At 39.7% G+C, this 20,661-nt stretch overlaps 1 protein-coding gene across 12 annotated transcripts in view; it reads right to left on the bottom strand.

Annotated features, from left to right (window-relative positions):
* The window catches only part of FTCDNL1 (formiminotransferase cyclodeaminase N-terminal like), a 127,256-nt gene that overhangs the window by 41,284 nt on the left and 65,311 nt on the right, over positions 1–20,661 (bottom strand). For 10 of the 12 annotated variants that reach the window (XM_061149056.1, XM_061149060.1, XM_061149055.1 and 7 more), the window contains one exon: positions 4,252–4,437. The exons of the other annotated variants lie outside the window; for them this stretch is intronic. In XM_061149056.1, the coding sequence (XP_061005039.1) occupies positions 4,252–4,437 (186 nt within the window). The remainder of the gene's footprint in view (positions 1–4,251; positions 4,438–20,661) is intronic. 12 annotated transcript variants of the gene reach the window in all.

The raw sequence follows: 20,661 nt of genomic DNA, 5'->3' as shown, positions 1-20,661 counted from the left end.
ATGTATAAAGTATTTATTTATAGATCTAAAAGTATCAACTATTACTGCTTTGTCCTTATTTATGTTCCTCATGAGCTGGCCAACTACAAACTTTTAAAAGGAATTTGGTTTAAAAGATTTTGTGTGTTTGGCACTGACTCTGGGTGTTAATCATTTCTGAGCTCACTTTTTTCTCTTCTGTTTATAATATTCTCAAGGAACTTCAAAACAGAAACCTGTTCCCTTATAGATTCTGCTTCCTTTTGGGTACTGTATAGATTAATTTGTCACTGGAAAGTTAACTGTAAGTGTTCAGTTCATAGCACCAATCATTTCTATTTAAATTTTTTAGGAAAAGAAATAAACATAGAAACAATGTGTTGAAGCTTTTCTGTTTTGATGGGAGGAGTGGAAAATTATGTTGAGAAATACTGATGTAAATAAAGAATGTTAGAAAAATATATAAAGCCATTAAATTTAAAAATGAGGGAAATTGCCGTGGTTGGGAACTAAGCTTGTTGAAAAATTAGATGAATAATATTTTTACCCTAGTGACAGAGGTGCTAGAAATTCTACTGCAACAGATATTACTTTTAAAAATGAAACCATTTTATTCCTTCTTATATAAGAGTTTCTTAACAGATAATTTGGGCAAGTAAGGTAACCTAATATTTCAGTTGATCATGTGACTTAAATTCGAATTACAATCTTGTTCATGAAACCATTTATCTATACTATATCTATATTCCTCTCTGAAACATTTTAATGTTCTATTAGAATCTGCTTTGAGCCTATTAAATGAGTCCCTCAAGGAGTAACGGTCTACCTAAACTTGGCAACTTATAATTTTCATGTCTTTTGCACAAACTAAAGAGCCTACCACTTGAAAGGAGATATTAGCAAAAAAGACATATGGGGGAAAACTTGTGCTGCTTTTCCTTTCTTATTTGACTCTTTCGTCAGCAATATGAATGAATGCACTGCAATCCAGCTTCTACAGACATGATAAACCTCAATAATTGCCCTTTAAGAAAGATGATGGCAATAATAACAGATCAATTTAGAGAAATAGTGAAAATAAGTTGGAAGCTTTAAGAATTTCCTTTCCTTACAAACATATAAGATAAATAAAATAAATAGGTGCATATATATTTTACAATATTGAAATCACTATACTGCTTTATATCCTTTGGCCTTGACCCCGGATGTTCCTTCCACCTGAGTCTCCTGTCCACATTTCCACATGGCCAACTGCCTCTCTCCTAGTCTTTACTCCAACGCTGCCTTCACAACAAGGCCTACTTCATTTATCCCATCTGACGACCAAAAATCTGTCTGATTTTTTCTTTTTTGGGGCTGTAGCATATATTTTCTAGGGGCTTCCCCCATGACTCAGCAGAAAAGAATCCACCTGCCAATGCAGGAGACCTGGGTTTGATCCCTGGGTTAGGAAGATCCCCTGGAGAAGGAAACAGCAACCCCCTCCAGTATTCTTGCCTGGAAAATTCCATAGACAGAGGAACCTTGTGGGCTTACAGTTCATGGGGTCACAAAAGAGCACAATATGACTTAGTGATTGAACAACAACACTTATTATCTAACATATCATATAATTAATTATTTATTAAGCTTGTAACTTATTGTTTCTCTTTTTGCTCTCTTCACCCCTTCCCCACTGGAATATAAATTCTTTGAAGGCAAATAAATTCTATTTTTCCCATTGATAATAGTGCCTGGCACATTTAGGTACTTAATAAATATTCGTTGTGTTAATCAATAAACTAAAAATTCTCTCTATATTGTATTTTCTACTGTATTTTCCACTTGTCTAAAAATTCCTCCAAACCTTCACACTTAATTGCTTGCATAATGGTCTCTTGCCAAGGTATTCCATAGTTTATTTAATCACTCTCAAATTCTGAACATTTATATTATTTCCAGTATTTATTATTATAAATAGCTCTTTGATAAACATACTGGTACATAAGTACATGTACCTTTTATTGCTTCCTCAGGAATAAATCTATTTACTTAAGATAAATCTAGAACTAGAATTTCTGCAAAGCAGTTACATATATTTTTAGAGCTTTTGATATACATCACCAACTCACTTCCAAAAAGTTTACACCAACTGATGCTACCATTAGTCACATGAGTGCCTCTTCCAGTGCAAATATTACCTTTAAAATACCATCTTTTAAAAATATCTGTGTCAATCTTGGCATTTTAAAGTAAACTTAGGATTTTCAGATGTTGATGAAATTCTCCATGTAAATCACAGATCTCCATGTGGAGTAAAAATCAGAGAAGGAATCAAAATCCCCAATGGGTTGTCCATTCCAAACAAACAATGTAAAACAGGTGAGATTATCAGACAATCATTAAGTGAGATGGGGGGAGCACTGCTCACTTTGGTTTAAATGATCACAAGCTGAGTCTGCTCTTAGAAGGCTGAACATGATTCGTGATACCACGAACATTCAGGTTTTAACTTGGATATGCTTTTCAGAGCAGGTTAAAGTCCCTCCCAAACACCAACCCATTCAGCCCCACCACACGGCAGAAATGAGAGTTAAGTTTTCCCAGGGACTGTCTAACCCAGCACTAAATCCAGTTCTGTTCTCCAGTACTAGGATTCCTGCTTCTAACTCCCGTCCTCTAACTGTAATCTCAGTCACCCGGCACTGTGCTGACTAGGTTTGTGTAATAATCCTTTCGGTCTTCAGCGAGGCTCAAATTAGAAACCAGGAAATAGCTTTCTGAAAACTTAGTCACAAACTTACACTTCTCCATTTGTGAGACAAATCGTGGGAAAATATGTGAGGTTCAAGTTGGCAGGGTTCAAATCAGATTCTTCCTTTTTTTCCACAAGTAAAGACTAGAATACACTTATAATCACTTTTTAAATAAATCTTTTCTCTAAACGGAAGGAAAAAATGGTCCCTTGGTACCACGTTTGGCACTTAATAGCCATCATTTAAACTTTACAGTCTCATGAGGGAAAAATAATTAATATGGCCATTTTAAAGATATGGGAACTGAGGCTTATTGAGCTAAGGAACATTCTAAAGTCACATGGCCAATGAAGAGCAAGGTCAGGATTTGAGCATAGCCTCAAAGTCTGCACTCTGAGCTTTGCTGGTGGCTGAGATGGTAAAGAATCAGCCTGTAATGCAGGAGACCCAGGTTCGATCTCTGAGTCAGGAAGATCCCCTAGACAAGGAAATGGCAATCCACTCTAGCATTCTTGCCTGGAGAATTCCATAGACAGAGGAGCCTGCTGTGCTTCAGTCCACGGGGTGGTCACAAAGAGTGGGACACAGCTGAGTGGCTTTCACTGTCAAAGTCCATACTCTTTTCACTGCACCGCTCTAGCTGATGACAGATGTCACTGGTTTGAGAGCAGAATTCTGCACCAGAGATTAGTAACCAAAAGCCTATGTGTAACTGTGCCTTGAGGAAATGTGTTTCTTATGGTTGCCCACCTCTTGCTTCTTGGGACCTAGTATTTTAGTAACAGCTAAAATATTAACTACCAAAATGTGACCTAACATGGTTTAACTAGTGAGCCCTACAGAAGATATTAGAGGATAAAAGAATCAAGACCCAAATAAATGGACCTGGGATGGTGAACTGCAGCAAATGGGGATGGAGTTTTTGAGATGGCGCCACTGCCTTTGCTGAAGATATGCTCTAAGCCAGGAGTGGGCAGGAGGAGCAGAGAGAGACAAGAGCGGATGAGATCCAGGGCAAGGGAGAATACCACTCCCTGTGTTTGTTCTCACTCTTCTAGAGCCCGCAGTGTAGGAAAGCCTCTCTCCAGGGTGCCTCCACCACCGACCATCAGGTGTAAGCATCAGCCTGGACACTCTGGATGTTTAAGTACTGAAAGCCCTTCCCACCAGCTAAAAGCAAGCTACACCCACATCCTGGGCCACCAGTTGTCTCCAGATGCAACCTCATGCCTGGCCACCAGGACCCATCATCCCAGTGATAACCATTCTCATCATCAGTGCAGCCACTGATGAGCAGGGCTCATTATCTATCTTGAACATCCCTCTTGGGGGCTCTTATCGAGTATCCAATGAGGGTTTCCAGCCTCCCTGAGTGGCTCATAAAGGCGCAAGTAGAGAGACCTGAGAGGAGACCTTCAAGCAAGTCAAGAAAGTTCCAGCTGTAACCTTCCTGCATTATGTGGGAGAGACCAAATGAAGGCAACCTCAGGATTCTCAAGTTTAAAAACCAAAGCAGAAAAAAATCCAGACTGCAAACCCGTCAAACCACATCTTCTGGCAGGTGCAGCTCCCAGGTCAGGCTTAAGAGCGCTGAAATCCCTCCTTGTGAACCAGCCCAGCTGCTTCCTTCTTTGGACAAGGGGACGCTTCTCGGGCAGGTCAGCCTCACCAAAGAGAAACACGCTGCAGCCAGGAATACTCAGGACCAGATTCTCAGCGAGGCCTACGGGCAGCGGGAAATTTTAACAAGACTAAATTAAAAATCAGTCCTGGTGACAGAAAACAAAGCACAGAATTTCCTTATTGTGGTAAAATACACTTCACACAAAATTTACCATTTTAACCATTTCTAGGTGTACAGTTTAGTCACATGAAGTGCATTCCCATCACTGTTATAACCATCACCACTAAAGGGTATATAATTCACACAAATTTTAAAACTCAAAGTTTGAGCATAATTAACTTTTCCTTGGTTAGTCTCATAATAAAAGTTTATGTACAAGGCTTTCCTGGTGGCTCAGATGGTAAAGAATCTGCCTGTGATGCAGGAGACCTGGGTTCAATCCCTGGGTCAGGAAGATCCCCTGAAAAAGGGCAAAGGAAGATCCCCTAGAGAAGGAAATGGCAACCCTCTCCAGTATTCTTGCCTGGAGAATTCCAAGGACAGAGGGACCTGGTGTGCTACAATTCATGGGTCGCAAAGAGTGGAACACCACTGAGCAACACTTTATACTTTAAAGGAGGCTAGAATTTCTAAGCCATTACAAATCTAATTCCATAAGGAAAATTTATCACCAAGATGAAGGAAATCAGTACCTTCAATTTTTGAACAATTTTATAACAGCTCCAAAATGTGTATACTGTTAGAAGAAAGAAAAATTTAAGAATACAAGGGTCAGATCTGCACTGTCCAATACGGCAACTCCTAGCTACATGTGCCATTAAATTTTAATTTTAATTAATTAAAATGCAGTAAGTTTTTTTCAGTTGCAGTAGCCACATTTCAAGCGCTCAGGAACCAAACGTGGGCTCCCTACTGAACAGCATATATACAGAACATTGCCATCATCACAGAAAGTCCTTCTAGATAGCAGCCCTGGGACAGATATTCTGTAAGAAGCCTAGTATCTAAATACAATTTCATGGGGGCTACTCTGAATATCAATGCTTTTTCACCTTCTTCTTCCACTTTTATATCTAGATTCTGTCTCTGACCTTATCTTCTCAAGGTAGATTACAGAATTGCTTTCCTGTTTTTTTCTAGAGAACTGCTTCAGGGAACTGCTGTTTTCATGTCACTAAGTATAGTACCCAGTAAGCAACGATAGAGATAACATAATTTATTTGTCTGATGTTTTATTTTAGGTTTTTATTGTAGGTATTTAGGGAGTTTGGGTGCTGGCCTGGGACGGCAAGAGTGTGGGCCTCCTTGATTTAGAGGTGCATCACGGGACATCCAAGGCTGAGACAGAGCCTTTAGCCACAACAAGCATAGGAAACCTCAAACTGCAATTTTGAAGTCTGGTATTTGTTTCTTTATAATGTAGACTGCCACATTGATTGGGAGGTGTGAAATGTGGAGGACATTAAAAAAAGATTTTGTACCTCTGCATCATACAAAATCTAGGGAAATGTTCTTTCTCTGAGTCAGGTAGGGACGCCAGCATTAGAAATCCCATGATGTTGTTGACACCACAAAGCCAAGAAAATCTCCCAAATTTCCTAAGTGATCTCTGCTTCTTTAACACTACTTTAAGATACTAATGGACCACAGGTTTCTGGGGGGTGGTTGGGGCCAGATGCCAGGGACACAAACAGTCAACAAAGCTTTAGGAATTGCAGGATAATCTTTAGGCAGTTACCTAAATACTCCCCTCAAATCTGGAATGGCAGAGAGCTAGGGTGGCAGAAGAAAGGGAAAGTGGTTTAGAAGAGTTAGTTAAGACATCTTAACATCTGACGACTCTCCAAATTGTTCCCATCACTGATGTTCGGTCCAACCGTAACTCAGAGTGACTCACACTTTGGCTGTTGCAGGAGCCTAAAGCACAAACTGTGATGGGAAAGCCTCTCCTAAGTAGAGACAATGTGACCTGTCTCCTGGCTTGGCCCAGCTCCTGACCTAGACAGGCCAGCGCCTCCACTTGGAGCCACAGCTCTGGAGTACAGCATAAGCGTACAAAGCCCGCAGTGATCTAAAGAAGGAGCCTTGAAGCTGGTTCCTAAAGAGCAAAGCAAGGGACAAAGACGGTTGCAGTAGCAGTCGACAGGATTGAGGTCAGGGGTACATAGTAGAAATAGCACAAGCTTTTGAGGCCAGAAGATACTGGTTTGAATACCATTTCTATTCCTTAATAGCTGTTTGAGATCTTGAGCAATTTTTTTTTTTTTGCCATCTCTGAGTTTCAAGTTCTCTATCTATAAGATGAAAAAATTAAAAAAAAAAAAAAATCTTCCTTTAAAGCACCAAATCCTTATCTAGAAATCAGATGATTAAAAGGAACAAAAATAAAAATTTACCTTCCCTTTCCTATATAAACTGTATTTCAGGGTAGCCAGATAGCCGGAACTGATGAGGGAAAGATTTTTTAACTGAGAAAAAACCTCTTAACTAATAAATGTGGAAGAAAGTATTCAGTTCAGTTCAGTTCAGTCACTCAGTCATGTCTGATTCTTTGCGACCCCATGAATCGCAGCACGCCAGGCCTCCCTGTCCATCACCAACTCCCGGCCTTTACTCAAACTCATGCCCATCAAGTCAGTGATGCCATCCATCCATCTTATCCTCTGTCGTCCCCTTTTCCTCAATCCCTCCCAGCATCAGGGAAGAAAGTGTTAGAATATCACTATTTTGGATCTCCTAAGAAAATTTTTAACTGTTTCAGGGCAAAGATCATCAATGGATGAAACCCTCCTGAAAAGTCAATTACGCACAAAGGGAGTTTATCTTTACATCACTAGATGTGAGATAATCAGACACTATGGCTTCCTCATAGGATACATACAAAACTCACCGTCTACCTATGAAGAACTTCTGCCAAAAAACAAAAAACCCTTCAAGCCAATCAAACCTCTGGGGCTAACCTAAAGTTTGTAGGAAAAGAGAGGGATAAAGATACAAATTACATTTTTATACTACCAGGGAGCAAACAGATCCAGAATGTGGGAATTTCATAGCACAACTGAGCCAGTTTCTGCAACCAGTGAATCAGAAGGAAAAAGGTGTTGGTGGGGGTGGGGGAGTGGTGGTGGTGCGTGTGGGGAATTGGATTATATCAAAAGAGACAGGGATACAACAATCACCTCTATGTGTGAATCACATATAGATCCAGATTCAGACAAGCCAATCACAAAAAGACGTTTGCTTGGATTACAAACTGGATATTAGATGGTACCAAAAAAATGATCATTTTGATGGATACTGGCATTGTGGTAATATTAAAAATATGTCCATATTGCTTAGATATTTTAAATAAGCCAGGGTGAAAGTATATGACTTCTGAAACCTGCTTTAAAAAACCTTTAATAAAACTAAAAGATAAAAGAGGGAGATAAAGAGGAAAGGAAAAAAAAATAAAGGAAGTAAAGAAACAAGAAAGAAAAGAAGCTATCCCACAGAATGGATAGAGAGATTAAGATTAGATAAACGAAGAAAAGCATGGATTGAAGACAATGCTGGGTGCACAGTACCCAGTACACATTGCTTCCTTTCCCCTCTGCAAGCCTACCCCACTGTTCTGAATTCTGGAAATTCCGAATACCTTCCTGGATTGTTATGTCCCTACTTACTTGAAATTTCCACATATTTAAGCAACACTCCTCTACCATTATCTCTTCTACAGCAATTCATGATGGAAAGAATCAAACTTAATTTTTATTCTTAACCCACTCCAGTACTCTTGCCTGGAAAATCCCATGGGCAGAGGAGCCTGCTGGGCTGCAGTCCATGGGGTCGCAGAGTTGGACACGACTGAAGCGACTTAGCAGAAGCAGCAATGAAATTTTATTCTTATAAATTCTTAATTTGTATTCTTATGATTCTAATAATGAATAAGACATTTCATTATTCTCATGCAATGAAAGACAACCAAGGCCAAAATAACATTTAGCATTAGAGAGAGTACACTATACTCTTCATACTCAAGGAAGTAACTTTTATGTTTCCAATGACTGTAACCCAAAGGCCCATGGAAGGTTAAGTATTTGTAATGTCGTTGAAGAGTAAATTAGATTGCCTGAATTTCAGAGAAATGTCTCAAATTTGTCTCAAATGTCTCAAAGAAGAATACTTGCTAGCAAGGTATTTTACTTGTTATACGAACTGCATTTTAAAAAAGGGTTTTAATTTTATATTTTATTTTCACAATTAATCTATGTAAAAATTATCCCCTGTACTATAATTACAAACGCTCACATCATGCAAACAAACAGGCCTGTTAAAGAAGATAAAACCATTGAATCTTAAAGCTCAAGTCTCACAGTTTTTAGGTGAGTGGCATTGTTTAAAGGAATAGTTCTGTGTGTGTTTCCTGTAAATCGGGTGTTCCCCCAACAGTGGAATCAGGCCTTTCCAGAGCAGGGACTTTCCACATTTTCCATGAGTCCCAAGAAACCAGAACTTCTGAACGTCTCCCTGCTCTGCCATTGTACTCCCCTGTCCTCCACTGTCTGGACTTCCCCCAGCTTTGTCATTGCACTCCCCCATCCTCCACTGATTGCATCTCTCCCTCTCGTGTTCATATGGTGGGCTTCCTGGTTGCTCAGACAGTAAAAAAAAAAAAAAAAAAAAAAATCCACCTGCAGTGCAGGAGACCTGGGTTTGATCCTTGGGTCGCGAAGATCCCCTGGAGAAGGAAATGGCTACCCACTCCAGTATTCTTGCCTGGAGAATACATGTAGTACAGCTTTTATTGATAGAACATCAAATCTAATCTACTTGTATTATATAGTTAACCGTGGACTTTTTTCCTCTAGCTAGGTTTCAAACTCCCTAAATAATCAACATTTGTTAAGTTGAATGAATTGAATTTGGTTCCTAAGCACTTTGCAGGTGCTGGATGCTGCAAGCCCAAAAGAGCAGCATCCATTCCAAACCTACACGTGCGAGTAGGGGGTCGCCATGCTAACAAAACGAGAATAGGGTTTAAGACCAGCAGGCACATGATGCATCCCTAGTGAGAAGCCATGGGATCAGTTTTCCATCACCGGCATCACATTTTATGCGCCGTCTTCCAGCCCCCAGCTGTCAGAGCACCTGAGACAGTCAGTAACGTCAGAGAGGAAAAACATCTGACTCGCCTTGTGCCAACAGAGTATGATGTCATCCTGCTGGCTTGAAACAGATAAAGCAAAACTGCAGCTTCCTAAATTGCTCTTTATTAAAAGACCAGTATTCCCTAGTTTCTCTGCCATTCTTGACAACTTTTCCCTACCACTATTATTTGTATTTCTGATCTTTTCATTTTCACTAGTCATATTCTAAAAAGGCTGATTCAATGACAGTATTTTAAAACATAATGCAACCTTTATGGTTAGCTGATCTTCTGTACTTGAAAATGATTTTTCGTCATTTCTACACATGTATAACTATCATTTACAGCCTCACCTCTAGAGACTTCTATTAGTTTGATTACTCCTCTTTGCAAAAGGAGAAAGTGTCCTCAGCACAGTGTGACCAGAGTTTCATATCCCTAACATGAATGTTTACTTCTGAGCCTGTAACGGACTCAACTGTGCCTGAAACGTAGAGTTTTATTGAGAATGTACAATATTTAAGACAGTATTTAAGAAACCATTTTATTAAATGTATTCACCTGCCTTACACTAACACATACTTCATGTCTACAGAAGTATCTGACATCATTCTTTCTCTTTCTGCTTTTGTTTCTTTCAGGAGCATTTCAGGACTACTGATGTAAATGGAGTTAAGATTTAACTGTTAAACAGAAACTGCATTTCAGAAGCTCAAGGAACATAACTGATATGCTTGGTTTTGTTACATTTTTGATAGCAGTCAAAATGCACAGCTAGGAAAAACCTCAAGCCTGTCATTCCCTTTCCACTAGGAATAGATAAATTCTATTTCCCCTGGCCCACAGTCTGAAAGTAAGGCTTATTATTATTATTTTTAAACCAGAACTCTAATGATACTTAAAAAAGCCTACTGACACATTCTCATCAGGACATACCAATCAAAAAGTGTATTTTTCAACCCCATCACCTCACACTCAATAAAAAGCAGAGGGGAAAAAAAGCACAGAATCTAAAAATTAAGCTGAGTGCTAGACTTGAAATCTTACAAGCATCCTCTAGTTTTAGTACAGCTATCTTAATATAGCCAAGTTTCTTGTTTAGTTGATTTTTTTATTTATGTATTTTTTAATGAGAAGGAAAAAAAAAAAAGATTCTCTACCAGAAGCCATAAAAATCTCTCAGATGGTAAAACAGATAGCCCTAAAAGTTTTTGCCTAAATTCATACACATACCTAAAATAAAACTGGCCGATTAATCTTGCTACACTACTTTGAAAAAGAAGACATTTGAAAATGCAGTGTAGTTGTGATGCTTTACTTTCTCTAATTAAGTGCAGACTAGGAAAAATTATTCTTAGTTTAGTCTATGGAAGGGGGGTGGTGGTAATTTCTCTCTTTGCAATTCAAAATTATTTTAAAGATGGAGTGTTTCTTTTCCAAAGTCTTCATTAAATAGAGCTGTTAAGAATTGTCTCCCAACCATCCCCAAAGAGCACAAAGCTACCCAGTATTCGCCCCATATGCTCGGCTTTGAAGTGTGAAGCTGTGACCATCCCACCAGACTCTTACGCCACCATCAAAGCCATCTCATTATGCCCAGCGCTGAGAGTTAAAGCGCAAGGCCGTAACCACTCCAACACAAACACTGCATTAACAAAGCAACCACAATATTCCTCCCCCACATGGCTAGAACTTGAAGAAATTTTTACCATATGTACACATGCACGAGATACGAAAATTTATTGTGCTAGAACATCATTGAGAAGTACATTAAACATGCTGACTAGAACTGGATGCTATTCTAAGGGACTGGAAAAAAATAAAATGCAGCTGATCTTTATGATGAAAGAACAGAAACATTATGCTGAAAAACAAGATCAAGTGCAATTCCTAAATTGAATTTCTACTGACACATTCTGTGGCCTGTTCTTTCTTGAGGGAGCAGAAAACAATTTAGCCGGGTTTGGGGGCGGGGGGGGCGCAAAACTCTGCTGTGTATCACTGGATGCTACTGTTTACTCTATTGCATCTCCTTTCTAAAGGACAAATAAGCTTACAAATAATGCTATGCTGACAACAGCGTCTGTAATTCAAAATGAATAGTACTTGCTAAAAGAACGTCATCTCACTTGTGTCTCTGAGCTGTCAATTTACCATTGGCATGGCAGTAAAAGATAAAATGTAAAGAAAAAAGCTTGTTATGTATTAACAGAAACAAGGTCAGAATAAGCACTTGATTTTCATATAAAAATTAATCTGTGAAAATATTTTGAAATATTTGTACCTGAAGATTCCATTCTTTTTTTTTTTTTTGCTCTAAAGAAATCCTTACACTTGTATACAAGAAAGTATATTCAAGAATGTTCACTGCTACATTATTTGTGTTGGAAAAAATGAGAAACAACCTGAATGTCCATAAATAGAATAGAAAAAATATGATATATGCATATTATGATAACTACATAGCAGTTAAAGGGAATGAACTAGATAGACAGATTTCCATGATATCTTGCTGAATATAAAAATTATAGTATACAAGAATCTTAAATATTATATGGATATATATATGATATATACACTATACATATATAAAACACAATCACTTTGTTGTATACCTCAAACTAACAATTGTAAATCAACTACACTTCAATTAAAAAATAAAATAAAAAAATTTTAAGTGATAGTACAATAGTATTTAGACTACAAACATATACAACAAGTACTATATTGGACTTTTGAGTGTATACATAGGTAGAAATAAAAGTATAGGGAAAATTCTTGACCGAATGTGAGCATACTATGCCGTAACTTGGCAGGGATGTAGCTGATGGACAGAGGTGAACTTTAACCACATTTGTAATGTTTGAAATTTTGAAAACGAGAACAAAAAGTTCTGGGCAAGGTCGAGTAAATAAACAGTTGTGAGGATCCTCTGTTCTGTTGCTGTCTTGATGGAAAACTATGAGTATTTCTTAATATTTCTAGGTCTGTGTTTCCAGCTACAGAACGAAAAAATTGGACCTATCCTCATGTGCCCCAAAAACCTTAGCAAATCATATAATTGCATGGCAATATAGGTATCCATAAAAATACATGAACCCACCTGCAAATGAAGGTAGACATAAGAGATGCGGGTTTGATCCCTGGGTCAGGAAGATCCTCTAGCGGAGGGCACAACAACCCACTCCAGGATTCTTGCCTGGAGAATCCCATGGACAGAGAAGCCTGACATGCTATAGTCCATAGGGCCACACACAGTCAGACAGGACTGAAGCAACATAGCACGCATGCATACATGCATTTACTGTTTAGTTTTTATTTCTCGGTGGTGCCACATGGCTTGTTGGATCTCAGTCCCCCGACCAGGGACTGAACGTGGGCCACGGCAGTGACAGCCCAGAATCCCAACCACTAGGCCACCAGGGAACTCCCACACACACAGATCTTTATACCCAAGAATCTTACTGTTTGCTTGCACATAACATATACTTTCATGGAGATGTGCATGCAGAGAGCTTGTTATTCCTTTGTAGGGAATATGTTGCAGATTTCGTGCAGACATGATACTCTCTCTTTAAAGAATTATGCTTCCTTGAGTGACCTAACATGTGGATTCAGCCACATGCTTTATTGTGCCCCATGTAAACAACAACAACAAATGGGTGCTTGCTCCTGTTTCAGGTGCAGATTTCATGGCCCAGCTTTCTTGGCGGGGAGGAGCTCTATTATGCTTCTCCTACAGTCCCCATAGCCTGTCCTGTGGCAAATGGAAACACAACAGGCACTCCCAACACCTCTTCATTTACCTGCATAGCAGTTCTCTGAAATAGGAGCCGAATACCATTCTGCAAGATAAGAACTGACATGGAAGAAGCTGTCTGCTACAGGACTTAGAATTTTAGAGTTGAAAGCACTTCACAGATCTTCTGCCTGAGAGGTTTGCAAACATCTTGTCATGCAATCCCTTTCTCTTAGAGGTACTTTATTTAGAATCTCAATAGCACAAAGCAGAGAAGAGGAACCCACTGTCTTTACGGTGGAGGGGGACAGCCTAGGCCCCGACTGCTCAGCAAGCCTCTGCAATAAGGCCACAGAGAATCACCAAAAATAGTGACAGCTCTTTCCTGGTGCAAGGCAGGAGACCAGGGGCTTTACTTATGGGCATTATTTTTCATAACCATCCTGACAGGATGATATTATTCCCCATGGTATAGATATAAGACCAAAAAAGACTATAAGAGAGACTAGACAATTTTCCTTAAGTCAGTTGGCAAGTAAGTAGAACATTTACTTTTGGGCTCAGGTTTATTCAACTCCAAAATCCTTATTTTGTCCGCTTACCATCTGGCTTCTCTGTCTAGCCATTCAATGTGATATAACTGTTTAGGTCACACGGATCAAAAACTCGTGGGCATATATATACTGTAAAGGGTGGGTGGGATTGAAATTGGCCTGTGGCTTCCTTATAGTGGATCCACTTCATAAGGACTTCTCATTCTCTTTCAGTGAGGATCTTAAGAAGCTGGGACTCCCCAAAAGAGCAGTTCAGCTGAGACATGGCTAAGCTTTGGGGATGGCCAGGAATCCTCCTGCTGGCCAATGGATCAGCAATGTGTAAACAGCCTTCAGTACAAAGTCAACTCCCCACAGTAAGGGGCGGTAAAGGTGGCTCTTCCACCCAACCAGAGATACCCAAATGCCAAACAAATAGCTCAAATGAGGCAGTTTGGTCTTCTCGTGCATGTCTGGCTCTCATACATCTCCCATCTCCCCGGCCACTGGCCAGTGTCAACACTCAACAACCTCTTAGTAGTCTCACGTCTAGCCCTAACTCTCACCACTTGCCCCCAAAACAGGGCAAGTCCTCCCATCCCCCATCCACAATCTGTCTCCTTTTTATCTCCTCTCAGGGGATGCCCATTTCCAGGCACCCATGCCCACCACTTTAAATCTTCTTCTGAAAGTCTACAAACAATAAATGCTGGAGAGGGTGTGGAGAAAAGGGAACCCTCTTACACTGTTGGTGGGAATGCAAACTAGTACAGCCACTATGGAGAACAGTGTGGAGATTGCTTAAAAAACTGGAAACAGAACTGCCATACTGCCCAGCAATCCCACTCCTGGGCATACACAGCAAGGAAACCAGAATTGAAGGAGACACATGTACCTCAATGTTCACTGCAGCACTGTTTACAATAGCTAGGCCATGGAAGCAACCTAGATGTCCATCAGCAGATGAATGGATAAGGAAGCTGTGCTACATATACACAATGGAGTATTACTCAGCTATAAAAAAGAATGCATTTGATGCATATATATGGATATAATGCATATATCTGCATATAGTGCATATATATGGAATTTAGAAAGACAGTAATGATGACCCTATATGCAAGAAAGCAAAAGAGACACAGATATAAAGAACAGACTTTTGGACTCTGTTGGATAAGCCAAGAGTGGGATAATGTGAGAGAATAGCATTGAAACATGTATATTACCATATGGAAAATAGATGACAAGTGCAAGTTCGATGCATGAAGCAGGGCACTCAAAGCCGGTGCTCTGGGACAACCCAGAGGGATGGGATGGGCAGGGAGGTGGAGGGGCGTTCAGGCTGGGGGACACATGTACACCCGTGGTTGATTCATGTCGACGTATGACAAAAACCACCACAATACTGTAAAGTAATTAGCCTCCAATTAAAATAAATTAATTTAAAAATAATAAAATATCTCTAACAAGTAAAAATAAATATTTCATAGACTCAGTGAGAACAATATTTTATCTACCATCAATAACATGTGTCAGAACTCTGTGCTGTTTGAACTCAATAAAGTGTACCATGTGTGGGATAATAAATAGATAAATAAATCTCCTTTTGAAGGAAAATGCTTCTTGCTCACTACTGATGTTTATTTCCACATGTAGCGAGTACTGCTGGTCTTACTGGCTGTTATGAGTTTAAACCCTGCCGCTGCCAAATTCATCTGTAGAAGTCATAGCCCCCAGGATATGAGAATGTGACCTTATTTGGAAGTAGGGTCATTGCGCTATAATTAGTTAACATGATGTCACATATCGGATTAGAGCAGGGCCCTAATCCAACATGACCCTAATCCTCATAAAAAAAGGGAAACTTGTACACAGACAATATACAAGAAGGACGCCATGTGAACATGAGGAGGGCCATCCACAAGCCAAAATGGAACAGACCCTTCCTTCCCTCAGTGCTCAGAAGGAACCAGCCCTGACGACACCCTGAGCTGGGACTTCTAGCCCCCAGAAGTGTGAGATGATAAATTCTTGGGGTTTATATCACCTAGTCTGTGGCACTTTTGTTACTGCAGCCTTTAGGAAATTACAACACTTGGCCTTGCTCTTTCCCAACACCCATTCCCTGATGTGGAGTTTGGGAGAGAAGTGCACAGAGGCCTGCTCCTCCCTCCTCTCTTCCTTCTTCGGAGCTAGCTGTCAGCAGGAAACGTCCATTCCACTCCATCTCCTCCTTGCCATTAGCTTGCCAGGGTCGGGCCTGTGCTGTCTAGGGCTGTCTATAACCGGTGGGATGTCTAATCCTCCAGGTGGGTAAGCCGAACTGTCACATGAGTTTTGTCAGTAATAAAGTTAGTATTTCCACTTCTCATCTGCCTTCCTCTACTGTTGAATTGATTCAAGATTTGGGAAAGGAAGACGAGTGCTATTTGTAATGCTCTCCTCCCAAAGCCCACCCCCAGTCCTCGTTTTCCTGGGAGCAAACAGTGAGGTGGCCTTCCTTCTTTCTTGACTATGTTGCTATGGAATAAACTTTGTAACCTGCTTTCACAAGTCCTATCTTTTTGGTTGTCAAAAATTCACACATGAGTTAATGATTTTCAATTTCTCCATCTCTTCTTTTTTTTTAAATTTTCTTTCTCAAGCCTTTATCAAAAGGCCTGTATCAAAACCTTTTGTATACATATATATAAACACTATATATATTATCTATATTTTAAAACACTTACTAATTTTTGCCTAACTAAAAAAGTTGTGATACTCTGGTTCAAGATGGCAGAGTAGAAGGACATGTATTGATCTCCTCCTGCAAGAGCACCAAAATTGCAACTAGCTGTTGAACAACCATCAAGAGAAGGATGCTGGAATCCACTATAAAAAGATACCCCAGTCCAAAGACAAAGAAGAAACCACAGCAAGATGACAGGAAGGGCGCAGTCACAATAAAATCAAATCCCACACCCACCAGGTGGGTGGCTCACAAACTGGAGAAAAATGCCACCAAAGAAGCTCTCCCACTGTTGTGAAGGTTCTGAACCCCACGTCAGGCTTCCCAGCCTAGGGATCTGATAAAGAGACTGCCGATCACCAGGGAATCTGACTCTGAAGGCCAGTGGGATTTGATTACAGGACTTCCACAGGACTGGTGGAAACACAGACTCCAGTCTTGGAGGGCACAAACAAAATCTTGTGCACACCAGGACCCAGAGGAAAGAAGTGAGCCCACCGGAGACTGAACCGAAACCACCTGCTAGTGTTGGAGGGTCTCCTGTAGAGGCGGGGGTCAGGGGCTCAGCTCAGCGACAGGGGCATTGGCAGCAGCAGTCCTGGCAGGCGCTCTTTGCTGTAAGTCCTCTTGGAGGTCACCATTAACCCTACCATACAGCCCACAGACCCCAGGGCTGGGCCACCGAGGCCAAACACTCAACCCCGCCCATCAGTAGATCATCGGATGAGAGTTTTACTGAGCAAGGCCCTGCCCACCCAGGCAAGACCCAGTTTTTCCCACTGCCAGTCCCTCCCATCAGAGGCTTACATAAGAGCCTCTTAGCCACCTCCACCAGAGGGTGGACAGAAGAAGCAAGAAGAACTGCAATCCCACAGCTAGGACAAAAACCACACTACAGAAAGTTAATCAGGGTGAAAAAGCAGAATGTCCCAGATGAAGGGATCAGATAAAATCCCAGAAAAATAACTAAATAAAATGGATACAGGCACCTTCCAGAAAAAGAATTCAGAATAATGATAGTGAAGAGGATCCAGGATCTCAGGAAAACAATGGAGAAGATGCAAGAAATGTTTACCAAAGACCTAGAAGAACCAAAGAACAAACAAACAGAGATGAATAACACGCTATGGTAGGAATCCATAGTAGAATAACTGAGGCAGAAGCATGGATAAATGACCTGGAAGACAGAATGGTGGAAATTACTACCACAGAACAGAATATAGAGAAAAGAATGAAAAAAAATGAAGACAGCCTAAGAGACCTCTGGGACACCATTAAACACAGCAACATTGACATTAGAGAGGTCCAAGAAGCAGAAGAGAAACAGAAAGGACCTGAGAAAATATTTGAAGAGATAAGAGCTGAAAGTTTACCTCACACGGGAAAGGAGATAGTCAACCAAGTCCAGGAAGCACAGAGTCTCAGGAAGGATAAACGCAGGGAGGGACACCGAGACACACAGTAATTAAATGGACAAAAATTAAAGACAAAGATAAAGCATTAAAAGCAACAAGGGAAAAATGACAAAAAACTTACAAGGAAACGCCCATCAGGTTATCAGCTGATTTCTCAACAGAAACTCCACAAGCCAGAAGGGAACGGCAAGATATATTTAAAGTGACGAAAGCAAAGAAGCTACAACCAAGAATACTCTACCTGGGCAAGACTCTCCTTCAGATTTGATGGAGGTATCAAAAGCTTTCCGGACAAGCAAAAGAGAATTCAGCGCCACCAAACCAGCTTTAAATCAAATGCTAAAGGAACTTCTCTAGGCAGGAAACATAAGAGAAGGAAAAGACCTACAGAAAATAAGCTCAAAACAATTAAGAAAATGGTAACAGGATCAGACATCTCTATAATTACTTTAAATGTAAATGGATTAAACACATCAACCAAAAGACATAGACTGGCTTGGTGGATGAAAATGTGCTTGTATGTACTTCCACTTATCACATCATTCAGTTTGACCCCCCAAACTGTATGTAATTATTTTATATTGCTAGGTTAATCATGTTCCCATTATGGCTTGCAATTGTAATTATCTTTTATTTTTTGTCCTGCTGTTGACTGCAAAAACTGATTAACATCTTTTACTATTGTGATTACGTAACTATTACTCACTTAATACCACTGTATCATGATTGGTCAACAGAAAAATAATAGAATTCTATATCACCAAAACTATCATTTAATAGAAAAACCTGTGATCATTTTTTAACATCCAGATGAAAATTAGAGTTATCTTGGAATTTTTTGAAAAACACAAAGGCCCAGATACTGCTTTTTTTTTCCAAAGCTCCAGATGTGTTTCTAATGAGTACTCCTGTTTAAAAACAACTGGACTATATGATGATCTTTTCCTTTTTTTGTTTCACTTTTTCTATTTTATATTCAGGGCTCCGTTTCATTTAGTTTATGTTTTCCAATTTCTCCATCTCTCCTTTATTTTTCTGATGTTTTTCCCAAGCTTTTATCAAGCACAGTAGAAAAGCTTTTGTATATACATATATAAATTTTATGAATAATATGTATATCTTAGAAAACTTATGAATGTTTGCCTAACTAAAAAATTTATAACATTTTGACTCACGTGTTTGACTTAGTGTGAAAAGAATGCTAGATTTCTAATGAAAAAAACATATATGCAATAAGCATCAAAGATTTACTGTACAGTACAGGCAGCTATAATCAATATAACAACCTACAATGGAAAATAATCTGAAAAATAATATATGTGTATAGGTATAACTGAATCACTTTGCTGTGCACCTAAAACACTGTAAGTCAACTATACTTCAATGAAATATATATGTTAGGAAAAATTTTAAAAATTAAATGGCTCCTAAAAATTCACACACAGACACGGACAGCTACTTCCTCACTCTCATTATAACAATTCTATTTCCCTCAAGGTAGCAGATAACTTAGACTATCCAGGAAACTGTCATGTATAGACTATGAGGGTAAGAGAGGCAGAACAATTTTTATCTTGAGATATTACCTGACGATATATTTTGGTTAATTAAAATTGGAGTGTGAGTTATTTAATATATGCAATTTTGAATCAAACAATAAATGAAAATCTAATAAATAATGCTACGATTATCATGAAAGCATTTCACGACAACCAGTGCTGTCGTCATTACCATTATGACGTACTCTGGGTCTCCTGAGAAGCACACCCTCACCTGCCAAGTGGAGACCAGCTGGACAGGCTGGTGGACACACGAGGGTGTCCAGAGACTGGTGCTGGAGCACTTCATCTTACAGGCCCATCAAGGCCACTAGCATCACTACATTATTTCTTCAGAATTTTTTTTATCCTAGTGGCCTGGAAATCACTGCGTATACTAGGAAGGAGAGATGGAAAGGAATTCAGGAAAAGCAGAGCCAAGGTTAGAGGTCTAGGTTCAAAAAAGTTAGCATCATATCAATCATCTGCTATAAATCCTATTAGGTCAATAGTCTCTAAAACAACATTGGCAATAACATAAATGCAATTTCTGGGTGCTACACACACACACACACACACACACACACACACATATATACACTGAAAATCAGAAAACTTAGAACTCCTAAACTTTGAGACCCCAGACCTGTCTATGCTAGTAAAGGGTGAGTGTTAACATCTCCCACAGTGACCCATGACTAATCCTGAGTATTCTAGGAGACCCCCTTCCCTAGGTGAAGTGGTGGTGGGGTAGGGGTCTCCCAGTTTTAAACTATAGACTTATAGACTAGGGAAGAATTATGAGAAGTATAAAGTCAGGCAGCAAAGATTTCATGAACTCCACCTACTCATCCCAATTAGAAGAATCTTATAATACACATGTCTGCTATGCTAAGTCACTTCAGATGTGTCTGACTCTGTGCGACCCCATGGACTATAGCCCACCAGGCTGCTCTGTCCATGGGATCCTCCAGGCAAGAATACTGGAGTGGGTTGCCATTTCCTTCTCCAGGGGATCTTCTCAACCCAGGGATCCAACCTGTGTCTCTTATGTCTCCTGCATAAGAGATAGGTGGGTTCTTTACCACTAGCACCAACTGGGAAGCATAACAATTATTTTATTAATTAAATAAAATAATAATACACTTATTCCTGTCAAAATTTTCAATAAAGTCTATTCAGTACACAGCAAGAGTGAAACAGGAGAGAAAGAAAAGCCAATACAAAGGTGTGTTATCACAC

Source organism: Dama dama, chromosome 8, assembly GCF_033118175.1.
Source record: "Dama dama isolate Ldn47 chromosome 8, ASM3311817v1, whole genome shotgun sequence".
NCBI lineage: Eukaryota > Metazoa > Chordata > Mammalia > Artiodactyla > Cervidae > Dama > Dama dama.
Note: the sequence above shows the minus strand (reverse complement) of the source record. Positions and strands in the feature narration are given on the sequence as shown.